Here is a 15,381-nt window from a genome sequence, read left to right as displayed (position 1 = left end):
GACAGACCTGTTCACAACAGGGACGGATGTGCAAGAAATACAGTCGGACCAAAGCAGCAGACAGAGTAGCTCCGGGTCGGCGCTGTACGTCATCCTAGCACGGCTCGTGCCCGCGCACGCATGCGCACTTGCAGGCACACGCGCTCCCCTAGTACCGGAGGCTCACAGAAGCTCCGCTTCCCGCATCTAGCTGCGGCGTGGAGAGGGGAGGGAAGGGGGGGTGGGAGCTCTGCAAGTCTTTGTGGGCAACCGGTTGCAGGTGAGGTGAGTCTCAAAGGCCACCAGGAGACCTCGTTGTCCTGGCCCTCCCTGCAGACAGCGACACTGGTGCCCACAGCTTCAGCCAGCGGCGGAGCGGAGCCCAGAGCAGGCGACAGACACAGGGCGCGGGAGGGAGAAACCATGGGGGTTCTGGGCAGGGCTCACCCAGGCAGGACACCGCCCATCCCGACCAACGCCGTGGGACAGGTATGCATCCACAGGATCTCTCTGGAAGGACACGCGAGAAACTGGTACCCGGAGGGGGCCCAGCGGAGGGAGTGAAACTCTTCACCGTGAAAACCCTTCTGTGCAATTTGTGTTTTCTAGAAAATCACATTATGTATTAACAATTCAAACAACAGTTACATTTTTTAAAAAGTTTATTCAAGACTTTATTCAAAAATCTGTCAAAGTAACTTCAACCCTGTTTTTGGTTCATGGAGGGTGGGGGTCAGAGGCAGGAGAAAAAGTCACTTTGATTTTTATTAAATATACTCTCTTGGCACAAATCTTTAAAATATATAAACATTATATATAAACAAAGTGTCTTCATGGCATCAAATGTAACTCCAGACCAGGACAGGCTACCACTGGGGAGGGGTGTGACAGCAGAGGGCACCAGCCCGGCTGAGTGCAGGCTGGGGGTGGGGGTGGCACTGCTGAGGCCCACTCGGCTGAGCCAGCTAGGGGAGGCACACTGCGGCTAGCAGGACCTGGGGGACCCTCCCCGCCCTGCTCAGCCTGAGGCTCAAAGGAGGATGCTGCCCAACCATCCATGTGGTCTCAGCTGCCCGGGGTGGACCCCAGTCCCTGCTGCTCTCTCTCACCTGGGGCCCCTCGGGTCCCCATCCTGTCTCCCTGTGGGGTCACCCCGCCTCTCCTCCTCTCCAGCTAAGCCTGGGCACTGGGCAAGGCTTGGCGAGGGCGTGGGATGCTCACCCAACAGGACAGCCATCACAGGCTGCCTGGCTCCCCAGGGATGAGTATGGGGATGAGACGAGGCTGGCCAGTGGACACGTACAAGAAAGGGCAGAAAGAGGGGTCTTCACATCCACAGGTCTGAGGCGACGCACAACGGAGGGAAAAAAGAAAGTCATGATTGAAATGGGCGTGGGGTAAACACACCCTCTCAAATCCTTTTACACATCCGGGCTGCTGAGCCAACTGTGAAAACCGACCCCTGGTTCCCCTCATCCTGGAACCAGATAGGGTGAGTCAGTTTGCTGTGAATAGACCCAGGGTCAGCCAAATTGAAAAACAAAACCAAAAAAAATCAAGGAACTCCAAATGTCATTAGAAACCGGGCATTTCTGAGTCCCTGTGACACCTGGCAGGCCAGGGGACTTCTCCATGAGCCAGCTCCTTGGGTGTGCCCCGGAGTACCCCAGCTCCTCCTAAGCTTCCAGTCCCCAGGCCGTACACTGTCTCAGGGCTCCCCCTTTGGGAAAATCAAGGCTGCCAGCCACCTCCATGTGCTCTGTTCATGGAAATCAGACAACACTGAGCCTGAAACTGCCCTGTGATTCTGCCAAACGTCTGCTCAGGTGGGGAGCTGAGGATGTGCCAGATGCTATGGGTTCCCTAGGAGCCACAGTGCCTACAGGCAGAGGTCAGGGCTGTGGGGCGGGAACTTGTTGGCCCCAGGAGGCGACCTGGGTACCCAGTTTTCGGCAGATGCTCCAGGTGGGGCTCAGACCCAAACCCGTGGCGATTCCTCCAACCCTGCTGCCTGGAAGGAGACGTGGCCCTCCTGGGAACATTACAAACTGGGTGGGCAGGCAACAGAAGAAGACCTGATCTGAGGGCCAGGATCGGGACAACGCTCTGGGGAGAAGGCTGTTCCCAAACAGGGGGCTCTGGGGACAGAAGAGTCATGTCACCTAGGAAGCAATGGCGGAGGCAGGACAGGCGGGGTGGGGTGGGGTGGGGCAGGAGGCTGGTCCCGTCCCAGACAGGGCGCAGGGCACAGGCCAGGCCGTCTGCACTCTGCGCACCTCCTTCCCCTGGGTGTCCTCTCAGAACAAGGGGCAGGAGAAGTCTGGCTGTGAGCCCAGTGAGGACTGGGTCCCTAGAACCAGGAGCATGTCTAAGGACACAGAGCGCCAGGAGGCAGCGCAGGCAGTTAGGAAACCACCTCCAGGAGGCAGGGTAAGCCCTAGGGGGGAGGGAAGAGGAGAGCGCAGGAGGCGCTGGCCCACCTGTCCCAACACTGCACTGCCAGGGCGTCTGGCTTTCTCCTCGGACCTGTGGGCGCTGAGGCCAAGCCCCCCTGAGCCGCCAGCTTGTTCCACAAGGTGCTCCGACGCGGTTCCCAGGGGTAGAACCAAACACACCCTTGCTCCACCGGCTCAGAAACAAAAGGGGTCAGCCGGCCACCGCGCACTGAGCTCGGCTCCCTGTCCCGAGAGGGCTGACCCGCCGGGCCCCTAGCTCTGCAGGCGCCGCAGCAGGATCTGCATGAGGTCGAAGGTAGTGAAGCTGATGCCCACGGCGATGGGGCCCTTGAGCCAGTTCATGCTGAGGCCCTTGTAGAGGCCGCGCACCGCGCCCTCCTCCCGCACGATGGTGCACATGGTGCGCGCGATGGAGGTGCGCGGGTGGCCCGTGACTCCGGCCGTCTGCATGCGCCGCCGCACCACGTCCAGCGGGTACGAGGCCGACTGCCCGATGAGGCCGGCGCAGGCCCCGAAGATCATGCGCTCAAAGGGGTAGGGCTGCCGGCGGCCGCTGTACTCTGCGGGGTGAGGGGCGGGCGGGCTGTGAGGGCGACGCGGGCGCCCGCACCCCCACGCGCCACGACACACGCCGCACTGCCACCCCTGCTCTCAGGACCTGACCGGCTCGCCTGGGCCTTCTCACCTGGGTCATGGCTATTCTGCCTCCTCACTTCCCAGTCCCTCCTTTTTAATCAAATTTGAGGAATAAAAGTTTTAAAAATGTCAGAAAAGCACAGAGAATCATATAAGCAAGTCCTAAGACCCAGACGGAGCTCCCATCTACTCGCTCCTGTTTTCTCTCTAGTAAAGAAAGAAAACGTCACCCGTGTCGGGGACCCTGACGGCCAGCCAGCCCGTGGGGGTGGTGGGCGACCCTGGACCTCGGCCTCCACAGAACAGTGAACACCACTGGTACTGCCTCTGCGGCCAAGAGGGACCAAGGACATGTGGGTGGGACAGAGGAAGGGGCAGCAACCCATCCACAGAGGTTCTTTGAAAATGTGTTGTATCCGGGCGGCCCGTGGGGCAGCGGTTAAGCTCTCACGTTCCGCTTCAGGGGCGGGGTTCGCCGGTTGGGATCCTGGGCAGGGACATATGCGCTGCTCAGCAAGCCATGCTGTGGCAGGCATCCCACATATAAAGCAGAGGAAGATGGGCATGGATGTTAGCTCAGGGCCAGTCTTCCTCAAAAAAAAAAAGTGCTGTAATTTAAATATAAGAGTTAAAAACTGGAACTTGGAAACAATAAAGGAAACTGCCAGTCCCGGGAGAAGGGAGACAGGGGACAGAGCCGGCAGGGAGAGTAACACCCCAAAAGGGCTCTCACACCCACACCAGAGCCACGCCTGACTGTCTCCTGACGCCTGAGTATCAGCTGATCACAGAAAACCTGGAAACAGTCGAAGTCCCCCCAGTAGGGGGCGGCCCACCCCTCCACTCAAACAATGGGCCAGAGCCCAGGACGGGCGGCTGGGACTCAACCAGCCTCGCTGCCGGAGGTGCAGGTGCGGGCCGCCTCTGCTCAGTTACTTTTCATCCCCAGGAGGCCCTGTGGTTCCAGTCCCGACAGAGAAAAGCACTAGAAGGGTTGCCAACCACAGTGAGGCGCAGCCGCGCTTCCAATGAGGCCTGGGGTGGAGGCACGTGGAACCTCAGCTTTACCTACAACGTTTTCTTTCTTTACCAAAAAACACCTTGGAGCAAAGGTGGCAGGACATTAACACCTATTAACACCTGTTTGTACCCAGTGGCAGGCATGGGAGGGGTTATGTCGTTCTCCGTATGTTTCTGTACTTTTGGAGTTTCTCAAAATTACCAAAGCGCCAGAGGGTACTCCTCCCTCCAGCTCGGTTTTATCCTTATGCTTTGTGCACGTGGGTCTGGGTGCTCTGGGTGACACACTGGACTGCACAGGGTTGCTCCTACAGTAAGGCATTAAAGGTCAGGGGTCCAGGTTCCTCCTCCTGATTCAGGCCTGGGCTCCCGGCCGGCCCCACCCAAGGGGGTCCTCAAGCCCCACCTCCAGGTCTGTGTGACCCCGGTGATGTGGCCCTGGCTCCGGCTCCTTACCTCTGTGCAGGCTCTTGAGCGTCTCGTAGGTGAAGAAGCTGAGCCCGGCATAGGGAATGACCCCCAGCACGGTGGGCGTGAACCCGTGGTAGAGGGTTGTCAGCCCCTCTTCTCGGGAGATGCGAATGAAGACATGAAAGATATTGCTGTACCTGCGACGAGAGGGTGGGCTGCAGGCCTCCCGGCACGGGGCAGGACCCCTGGCCTCCACTCAGTAATTCTGAGCTCCTCCCAGTCAGCCAGCAGGGCCGGGGCTGGATGCTGACATATCTGTGGAGCAAAAGCTTTGGCCTTCGAGGGGAATGTGCACCTAAGACCCTTCTCCACCTTCACCACTGGGGTCGCTGGGTGGGGCTCAGCTGGGGGCTTTTATTTGGACGCATTTTTAACACCTCTGTGCCCAACTCAAAACGAAGACTCTTGGTTTGATGGAAGCAGAAACCGACCCCCAGACTAAGAAAACCAATTACAGCGGTGCCCCCTTATCCACGGTTTTGCTTTCCCAGGCTTCGGTTCCTCGCTCCGGCCCACCCGGGTGTGAATCATCCCTTTGTCCTGCATGTCCACGTTGTATCAGCTACCTGCCCTGAGTCACTCAGTGGCTGTTTTGGTCATTGTCGTCCGAGATCGACTGTGTCATATTGCAGGGCTTGTGTTCAAGTCACCTTTATTTTACTTAATAATGGCCCCAAAGCACGAGAGTAGTGATGCTGGCAATTTGGATACACTAAAGAGAAGCCGCAAAGTGCTTAAGTGAAAAGGTGAAAGCTCTCAAAAAATCGTATGCTGAGGTAGCTAAGATCTACAGTAACTCTTATTACAGTATACTGTTATAACTGTTCTATTTTATCATTGTTGTCACTCTCTTACTGCACCTAATTTATAAATTAAACCTTATAGGTCTGCATGTGTAGGGTAAAACAGTATATACAGGGTTGGATGTATCTGTGGTTTCAAGCATCCATTGGGGGTCTTGCAAGGTATCCCCTGTGGATGAGGGGGGACCACCGTAGTGCCTTCGCGGGACAGCCACACCACACGCCTGGCCTGGCCTGTTGTGCCAGCCGGGCTCCACGCCGAAGAGCACTGAGCCTCCAGCTTCTTCTCCGCTGGATGCAGAGGCCCAGACTCAAACCTCAGGGGCCCAGTAGAGGCATCCGACCTAGGAGCCCCACGAGACACAGCCTCTACTGCTGCCAGAAGCATCACCGCGTTAGGACTCACATTTCCTTTGGGGTCACCGCCATCCGCGCTCTGACCAGGTCCAGGGGGTAGGTCAGGGAAGCAGCCGTCGTTCCAGCCAGAGCGCCTGCGAGGAGGCGGGGCCAAGGGGGCAGAGCTCTGAAAGGCGGGGAGAAGGTGAGACCCCCAGACCCACAGGTGTCAGCCGGAAAGGGGCGGGGGATGCAGGACTGCCACGGCTAGCTTGCTGGCAGCTGAGCTGAGGGGGTGATGGGTAGAGGTCATTCTGGGATGCCTATGGCTGCCTTCTCTTTCCTCTGCTTGTATGAATGACTGAATGACATGGACCGTCCCTACGGCTCTGGGGCACAGTCGGGATCACGGGCCCTCCTGGGACTCAGTGTCTGACGCGGTGTGCTTGTATTGAACGGAGAACAGGGTGACGTGAGGGAGTGAAGAGGGTTGGGGGGAGGAGGAGGGGGCGGGGCCTCACTCCAGTAGGGGGGAGTGGGGCGGGGCCGGGGGTGGGGCCTCACTCTCCGCGGAAGCCGTAGTAGCGACCCAGGACCCGCTTGTACTCCTCGTGCGCGCTGAACTGGATGGCGGCGTAGGGCACCACGCGCACCATGGTGGCCGAGTTCCCGCGCCACAGGCTCAGGAAGCCCTCGTTGAGGTAGGTGAAGTAGAGGAGTCGGAAGGCCTCCTGGGGGAGGGTGGGGGAGGCGCAAGGTCACCGCCCACCGCCAGCCTCGGTCCCGCTGCTGGTGAACACCTGCTTTATTTTGTCCAGCCCCGCGCCTGGGGGCGACCCAGTCGATCCAACTGCGCCTTACCCTCCCCCATTCCCTGGGCCCCGCACTGGGAACCCCTCTCAGTCCCCCGACGCTGGGAACTGCACAGTGAGCTGGGGGAAACCAGGCCCAGAACGCGCTCAGAGGGAGTTCTGTTGATGTCTGGCAGTCTAGCTTTTAAAAATACTCTATCTTTTCCTTTATCAAGAAGGTAACGGCCTGCTCTGTGTTTAAAAATATATCCAATATGAAAACGTGGATTTAGAACATCGAGTCCCTGCCCCATGGGTACAGGGGGTCCCATCAATTCCCAGGGTGGGCTGAGGCCAGGTAGAGCGCAGGGTGTGGGGCCTGGCAGCGCAGCAGCCTGGGAACTGGCCTGGGGGTTGGGAACCAATGGGAAAAAGCGTCTCCCCACCCCCACCCCTCCTCCACCGCCTCCTGCCAGCCCAGCAGGGCAGACGGTAACCTACTGGCTCACCTTGGCAGAAAATCTTTTTGAAGACACTGGAAAAAAACAAAAACACAACAAAGATTGTTAGCTGTAAAGGACAGCACCCCCAGTCTGCCTGACCTCCACCACAGGGGTCCGGTCTGAGCGTGCCTTGCGGAATGAGAGCAGCCCTGGAGAACCACCCCTCTCAACGGCCCAGTTAGGGGCAACCTCAGCAACGTCACCCCTCCACACCACACCATACCACACCCAGGGCCTCTCTGCACACCAGCTTGTCTCCAGGAAGGGGAGCTGAGCTGCCATCTGACCTCCGGAGACAGTAAGAGTCTTCAGCAGGGGCCTGTGGGAAGAGGTGCCTCTGGAGGGTCGACACTCAGCAGCCCTACGCTGGCTGGACTCCAGTCTAACCAAACCCTTTGGGGAAGGTGTGCCAGCCGCCAGCCATGTGGGGATCAGCCAAGGGGCTCTGGTTCCCTCAGGACAAGGCCCAGGGGGCATTCCAGGTCTGGGGTCTGCCCTCTCTTCTGGGAGGCCTGAAACCGGCAGAGTTAGCGATTGATAAGTAGCTAGGAACTAAACTTTTTTTTCCTTTTTGCAATTACTGGTTATGACTTTTAGCTGTTTACCCACCCACTGATAAGTGCGCTTAGGCAATATGCTATCTGACTCCCACTAGGTTCCTACAGGTAACATCCCCTGGAGCCTGGGTCACCATGGTAAGGGGTGTGCGAGCTGTTTTTCAGAAATTAGAACCCCTTGTCCACTCCAAGCTGGTTGAGACCACCAACTCATCAACCGGGCCCATGGAGACGTCCGATAAGTGACATTTTGACATCAAGAGGCTAAAGACTCCCCCCTCAGATCATGCTAATGCCGCCATTTTGTGAGCACACGTCCTGTGAAGAGGCGTGGAGTCTGACTACACTTGCGCAGGTCATCAATTCCCTCACCTCTCCTCACCTCCAATCACCTCTCTCCACATTTCAGACCACCTTGCCCCCCATCCCATAAATATCCCTGAGTCCCTATTTTCGGGGAAGCGAATTTGAGGCTCATGCTCTCCCTTCCTCACGTGGCTGCCTTGTGAGTAAACCCTCTCTCTGCTGTGATCTTGTTGTCTCAGTGTTTGGCTTTCTGGGCAGCAGGCAAAAACGAACCTGGTTTGGTAACAGGCCTGGTACTGGCGCCCTTAACCCACCTCTCCCACCCTCTGTGGCAGCCTGGCTGGCTCCCTTGCTCCATGGTGTGCTCTGCCATAGTGGCCACAAGGACCTAGAAATATAGGCCACGAGGGGTGGCAGTCTTGCAGCCTCCCCTCCTCACTCCTGTGCATCTGCTGTGTTCCCGGACGTCCTTGCACTGTGTGTGAACATGTGTGCACACCTACAGCCTCCAGAGTTAACCCAGCTCCCTGCAGGGCGCCACCCTGGGCATCTGCTCCGGGAGGCACAGGGAGATGCCTGCTCAGCCGCAGCCTGCCCTCTCTCACCTCAGCTCACTCCTCAGGGAGGAGGGTGATATTCATGTCCTGTCCTATGGATGAGGAAACTGAGGCACAGAGAGGCTAGGGGAGCCGCTGGAGGAAGTGGGGAGGACCCAGCTCGAGTCTGCAGTCCTCTCCTCCCAAACAGCTAAAGGCAGGGGTCCTGGGCTGTGACCGTCCTCCTGCCTGGTGCCACAGAGGCAGTCACCGTCTGCCAGATGCAAAGGCCTCATCTTCAGGGGATCCTCTGCCTGCTTAACCCTGAGGAGGGAGGGAGATGGCTTCTTGAACTGTGTCCCCCAAAAAGATTTGTCCATGTCCTCACCCTGGTACCCGTGACTGTGACCTTATTTGGAAACAGGGTCTTTGCAGATGTAATTAAATTAAGATGAGGTCATACTGGAGTGGGGTGGGTCCTAAATCCAATGACAGGTGTCCTTATAAGAAAAGGAGAGGACACAGACACAGAGGGCAAGGCAGAGATGGGGTGATGCAGCCACAAGCCAAGGATGCCTGGGGCCCCTAGAAGCTGGAAGAGGCGAGGTAGTGTCCTCCCCTGAGCCCCCAGAAGGAATTAACCTGGGTGACCCCTTGATTTCAGCCTCTGGCCTCCGGAACGTGAGACCATAAATTCCTGTTCTGTGCTGCCTGATTGGGGGTGCTTTGCGATGGCAGCCCCTGGACACTAACAGAGTTTCTAAGTGGGTTTTAAAGAGGCATTTTTAAAGCCAATTTGCAGTGCAGTTTGGGGGGGCTGTGGAGGAGGACGGTGACTGCCTGGCAGCATCTCTACTGCACGGAACAGACGGACAGACCACGTTTACCTTGGAAGATGATTTTGGTTCGGTCTAGGGGAGCTACTGCCGTTTTGGCGAGAGCACCAGCCAGGGCCCCGGACAGGAGGGAGCTGAGAACTTGCCTGTGATCGCTCTGCAAGAAAACACCCAAACGCGTGGGGTCAGAGAGGGAGGAGAGGGGCCTGCTCTACTGGGGACGGTGCCCAGTACCCAGGAGGACTGCCTTCCCCCCACCCCTGGTCCAGGGCCTTGAGGTGCACAGTGGCCAGAGCAGTGTGGCCCTGCTGGGCCCTGGTGCCATGGGGCACGAGGCAAGCTGTGCTGAGTCCAGCGGCTGCAGAGCCTTCAAAGGACACAGTGAAGACGGCCCGGGCAACATGAGAGGTGACGTGCTATCTCGGCCATCCCAGGAGGTTCCAAGTTCTCGGTCCCATAATAGGACTGACCCCAAACAGAAGAGTCACCTGACCCATCCAAGGCGAAAACTTTGGTTCCGCCCACCACCCATGTGAGCCACACTCCTGCGCTGCAGCATTTCAGAGCAGTCAGGAGGGCCCTGGTGGTCTGGGGACCAGGCAGGGGGGTCAGGAAAGCACATGGACTCTGTGGCAATGCATCCTCTTTCCACAATTTTCTGTCAGGACTTCAGAGGCCAGCATCTGTGGCTCTTCATCCAGCCAAGGCGAGGATTACTGATGGTGATGGCGCTGACCCACACTGAGTGCTCCCTCCACCATCCTTGGGCGTGGGGCCAGTGCTTTCTCACATCTTCTCCAGGCTCCCTGATCTCCCACTTGCACAGCCCTCCTTCCCTCGCAGGTCCATCTGAGCCTTAAGGAAGCCACCTGCTCATCAAGTTAGAGTGTCCATTACCCCAGCGGGCTTGGCTACAGAACTCTCAGTGAGCAACTGTGGGGAGCACTCTGGAATGTTCTAGAGTGGAAGCACATCCATCTTTCCTGGCTCCGAAATGAGTAAGGAAGGCGAGGGGCGGGTCATTCAATAATCCCAGAAATCTGTGAAGTCTGATGTGGACCAGGCACCCTGAGGGGCCTGGGGACACACAGCATGGGGTAGGGGTATGTATGAGCTCCCACCACCCCCATGGGGCTGCCAGTCCACAGGGAGAGCCAGACGTGAATTAAATCTTCAGACAAATATGCACAGTCACCAACCCAGGAGGGGATGTGAGGAGGGGGGCTCAGGATTCTGGAGACAGGATAGGGGGTGAGGGGCTGAGGTGTAAGTAACTGGCGTATGTGTGACAGTATTAGAGGGGGGCAGAACAGAATACTCAGAGGCCTCAGTGAAAAGGAGCAGGTGGCCCTGGGGGACCACAAGGAGGGCAGGGTGGCTGACCCAGGGAAAGGGAGGGGGACAGGGAAGGGAGAAGAGATGAAAGGTGGGTGGGGGCTGGACACAACCTGGGGGCCCCACAAGGAGGCTGGTCTTTGCCCAAAGAGACATGGAAAAGCATGGAAGGGGGACAGGCCATTTTAACTGTAACCAGAAGAGGTGACTCCTGCAGAAACCCAGGATGGACAGGCAGAGGCTGGGATCAAGAAGGGCTGTGGGAGCCTTTAGGGGGTACAAGTGGCAGCCTGAGTCTGAGTGGGCATTGGCAGGTCTCCCCGGAGCACGTTCAGCTCAGTGGGTGGCTCAGGGGTGAAGAGCTGGGCTCCATCCAAGTCTGTCCACATACCTTGCCTGAGTGTGGGTTCTGCCCGACCGACCACAGTGACCACATGGCCTCTCTGGTCTGGGTCCAGCTCCCAGATGCTCTCCCGAGAGTCTCAGATACTCCCAGGGGCTGTTTGCCCCGCCACCTGGCCCTGCCCCTGTAGGGCTCTGGCCTTTCCCTAATGCCCCCATGCCCCCTCCAACCAGCCCAGCCCACTCCCCCCGCAAAGAACAGATTCCATGGTAGTGTTCCCCTCCAAGTTTCTGAGCCTGAGCTTCAGCACAGGCTTCCATCCTCTTGCTTCCCAGAGGCCCAGCTTTGGGGACGGCTGCCTTTTCCAGGTCACACAGCAAGGCTCTGGACATCTGGTCTTGTTGGCTTTGAGGGGTATGGATGTCAGATGCTCAAATGCTCAGTCGTGTTCCTGGTACCACTCCAAGGCCCGACGGGCCCCCTGCCTCCATTTCCTCTTTGTGAATCAATGCAGTGACCGCTGCCCTCGTGGGCCACTGTGAGCAGAGGCAACACCCCAAGCACGGGCCCTCCCTGGGCCCTGTGGGCACTAGAGGTGGAGCTGACGTGTCCCTTCCATCTCCTTCCCCAGGTTACTTCCTATGCAGTCTGCGGTTCTTAAATCACAAGGCACATCGGGACACATATGCCCTTAACCCCTAACTTGCGAGGTCGTACTCCGGGGACATGCTGTGAGCCCACTTGCCGTGCTCAGTGGAGGCTGCTGCCTTGGGCTGATGCTTCCAGTGACTCTTAAGTGACCACGGCTGGTGTGTTCATAAAGAGCTGGGCACAGGCATCACCGAATGGTCAGAGTCTCCATACCCACTATATAGAGAGAGCCTGCAAATGAAGGATGACGAGACAGCCCAGGAGAGAGAAAGTGGGCAAGTCACAGACAGGATCCACACTGGCTGTGAACACCACAAGAAGATGCTTGGCTTCTCAACCAAAGAAACGGGACTTTACAGAGTGAGCGCTGCACATTAGGCTTGCCGAGCAGACCAAAGCTGATGTGGTTGTGCCAGCCAGGAGAGAGGAAAACCCGCGCTGTCTGTTCCTGTGCACACGGGCACCGGGGCCTTGTGCTGCGCGTGTCCACTTGGCAGGATCCAGCCAGCCAGCCAGCGGAGGGAGGATGCGTCTCCCTCATGCTCTGCCGGGAAGCTCACTAGACTGTGAGGGCTGGCCGTGCCTGATCTGGGGTTTGGCAGCCCCGCACCCCGCCCCCCCCACGTGGTGACAGTGGCCCCACCTGCTGGCCCAGCGAACCAGTCCTCTCACCCAGCTGGCACTTTGCAGGGCACCTGACACTTCCCCTGGAATTCGGGGAAAGGTTGGGAGGACTGAAGATGACGCTTCAGCCTTTGACCCCGTGGACTTTGAGACGTGCCCGCGGCGCTGGAGCGGGGATAGGTTTCTGCGTGGGGCTGGGTCAGTCTGCGTTCCAGGTTCAGCCCGGTGAACTTCTATCTGCTTCTACAGTGAACAAGGACAGGGCTGATCTGATTTCTTTAAAAGGGAATGTACATTCAATTGAAGGGTGGAATCAGAGATGGACTTCAGAGCGCCCTCCCCCACGGCGGGCCCCGCCTTTGGCTAATTCTTTTGTGTTTGCAAATCTGAGTGAGAAAAGGGGCTCAAGGACACTTTTTGACATTCCAAATTTGGGCGAGGTTCTGGCTTCTTGGCAAGTGGTTGGGCCAGCTGGATCCACATCACAAATGGGGCTCTAAATGGAAAAGGAGGTGGCCGGCCTGTGTCCCACCTCCCCCCACCCCCTGCCACATGGCGCACTGATGCAGCTCCAACCTCAGTGTGGGGGAAGCGATTTGTAACGAGGTGCAGGAGCACTGAAGAGGGACCCTGTGATAACGCCCATCCAGGAGGCCAGGTACTTGCCTTTGAAGAGACGGGTGAGGACAGGACAGCCTCGGCATCCTCACGCAAACGCACCGCACCTTCTTTCACACCATTACCCATTCCAGGCCTGCTCAGGATGGCGAGACTGGGTCCTGGGGAGTGAGAGGGGGTGTGGGGAGACCAGGTGAGAAGGGGGCCTCCCTCACCCGCCTCGGGCCCGGGACTCATCCTCGTCACCTGAAGCCAGAACTGCCTGTGCAAGAGTGCTTTTCTTAACCTGGCCTCTGTCCCCCTGCAGGGGAAGGACGCCCACACTGGCATCCAGATGCGGCAGTCCTCAGTGCTGATCACTTAATCATTTACAAAGGCCTTTCTCATCGGCTCTTTTATTTGATCGTCATAAACAGGTCTCTGAGTTGTCTGTTTTTTTAAACCTAGCAGCAAACAGGTAGATGGGCTCAGAGAGGTTAAACCACCCCAGTGAAGTCACAGCAGGAGGTACGGATGTGGTGGGCTGTGGGGTGGGCTGTGGGGGGGCATGGAGGCCGGAGGGCCCTGCCTGCCTGGAGTCAAAGGCCCATTTGGCTTATGTCAGCTTGGACCTGAGTTTCCGTCCACAGAAATACTTTTAGAAAATTAATCTTTTTCCTACCACGTGGCTGCCTGCTTTTTGTGGCCAAATTTACAGTAAAGGGCTCTAATACTTGAGGATTCCTCTCTGGAAACCTACATTTATCCTCCCGGTGGAAGTGCACGCAGAGCTCAGCAAACCACAGTGAGGGGACCAGAAGGAAAAAAGGACGAAGGACAGGTGTCACCGAGATGCCTCCATGCACCAGTGTCCTTTGAAGTCTGGGTTCCTATGCTTTAAATGATCCAATAAATCAATACACTTGACTGTAAAATGATGCAGATGATGCAGATGCACCCTGAGCGGGCCGTGGAAGCCCCTCAGGACCTGCAGGTCCTCCCAGGCACCCCGTATCAATGCCTATGCGGAATGTCCTAGAATGCGCAAGTGTGATTCTGCTCCACTTGCCCTCTGCCACTGACTGTTTTCCCACCTAAAACAGGCCCTGGCTCTGGGAGAAACAGCAGCTTCCAAGATGGAGCAGGAATAGAGGATGAGCCTGGAGCACCCTGAAGTGCCAGGGAGTAACCAAAACCAATGGGGGTGTGACAGGGGGACAAGGGAGCAGAATCAACGTAGCCAAAGCTGGAACAGATTGAGCAACAAAATCAATAAAGCAGTGTTGGATTATAAAAACTCCAAAGTGTAAAATAGCCACAAGTCCATACTGATGTAAATGAAGGGACACATTTCCCACGCAGAGGAATTCCAGATGACTTGTGCAGATGCTCCACCCTTGAGGAGGGGCGCGTGACCCCTGACCCCTTAGCTGTGCGCTGTACCTAGTGACTTCCTTCCAAAGGGTACAGCATGGAAGGGAGCACAAGAGTCACATTACAGTGGAGACACCTGACAGATGCCACCTCAGCCAGGTGATCAAGGTCACATCACAGTGATGCTGTGTTGATGGCATGTGCCCTGGACACGGTATGATGAGAGGGGCACTTCACCTCTGTGCTCCTCCTCCCCAAACCCGTCCCCCAGTCTAACCACGAGAAAAACACCAGACCGACCCCAACTGGGGGCATCCTACAACATACCCGCCCAGTCCTCCTCAAAACTGTCAAGGTCATCAGAAACAAGAAAGTCCGAGAAACTGTCTCAGCCCAGAGGAGGCTAATGTGATGACAAATGTCATGTGGGATCCTGGGACAGAAAAAGGACACTGGGGGAAACTGAGGAGAGCCAAATAAGGTCGAGACTTTAGTTAATAAAAATATACTAGAATTTGCTCATTAGTTGTGACAAATGTACACGCTAACATAAGATGTCATTGAGAGGGGAAACTGGGTGTGTGGGGCATGGGGGAATCTCTATCACCTTCGCAATTTTTCTGTAAATCTAAAACTGCTCACAAAGAGACACGAGGCCCTAGCAATCTTTTCAAGCCCGTTGCTGGGGGTACAGGTCAGTGGGATTCACTGAGGCTCTATCACTCCCACCCCCGGCACATCCCCTATTGTCTTAAGCCCCCAAGTTTGCGGTGATTTGTTACAGCAGCCCCAGGAAACTAAGACAGGGCCCTTTGCAGGGGTAAACCGGGGGCCGCCAAGTTCCCAGCACCCAGCAGAGCGGGCCTTGGGCCTGTGCACTGCTCCAGCAGAGCCGCCTCCTGGCAGCTCCCAGGCCTGCAGGGTGGGAGGAGGAGATTCCTGTCCTGGGGGAATGGGGGGGGGGGCGGTCCTCAAGATTTTGTCCCTTGGGCCAAAGGCTGATTTCTCTAAGAAATAAAGAGCTCTTTGCTCTTTCAAATTGGTAAACAAACAAACAAACAAAAAACCCAAGACAAAAAAAGGCAAAGAAACAACCAGCTCGTGGAGAAGGAAACAAATAACTTAAAAATATGACAGGTGCTGACTGCGCTCAAATTGGAGAAAGGTGGTTTTCCCCTCTGGTGAGGGGCTGTTTGTCTGGATGGGGGCAGTAACCCAACTGCGTGA

The 15,381-nt window shown here is 57.0% G+C and overlaps 1 protein-coding gene across 4 annotated transcripts in view; it reads right to left on the bottom strand.

Moving 5' to 3' along the window:
- Nucleotides 1-623: 623 nt before the first annotated feature.
- Nucleotides 624-15,381, bottom strand: part of SLC25A42 (solute carrier family 25 member 42) — a 36,512-nt gene continuing 21,754 nt past the window's right edge. The window contains exons 2-8 of one of the 4 annotated variants that reach the window (XM_014734788.3): nt 12,850-12,962; nt 9,282-9,387; nt 7,002-7,027; nt 6,266-6,432; nt 5,772-5,888; nt 4,548-4,699; nt 624-2,995 (exon numbers count right to left, since the gene is read on the bottom strand). In XM_014734788.3, coding sequence (XP_014590274.2) covers nt 2,688-2,995; nt 4,548-4,699; nt 5,772-5,888; nt 6,266-6,432; nt 7,002-7,027; nt 9,282-9,387; nt 12,850-12,930 — 957 coding nt within the window. In that variant the 5' untranslated portion in view covers nt 12,931-12,962 and the 3' untranslated portion in view covers nt 624-2,687. Of the gene's footprint in view, nt 2,996-4,046; nt 4,400-4,547; nt 4,818-5,771; nt 5,889-6,265; nt 6,433-7,001; nt 7,028-9,281; nt 9,388-12,849; nt 12,963-15,381 lie in introns of those variants that run through there. The other 3 variants (XM_023625533.2, XM_014734789.3, XM_023625532.2) reach the window with 3 other exon arrangements.

Source organism: Equus caballus, chromosome 21 (assembly GCF_041296265.1).
Source record: "Equus caballus isolate H_3958 breed thoroughbred chromosome 21, TB-T2T, whole genome shotgun sequence".
Lineage (NCBI taxonomy): Eukaryota > Metazoa > Chordata > Mammalia > Perissodactyla > Equidae > Equus > Equus caballus.
This window is presented reverse-complemented; position numbering and strand designations above follow the sequence as displayed.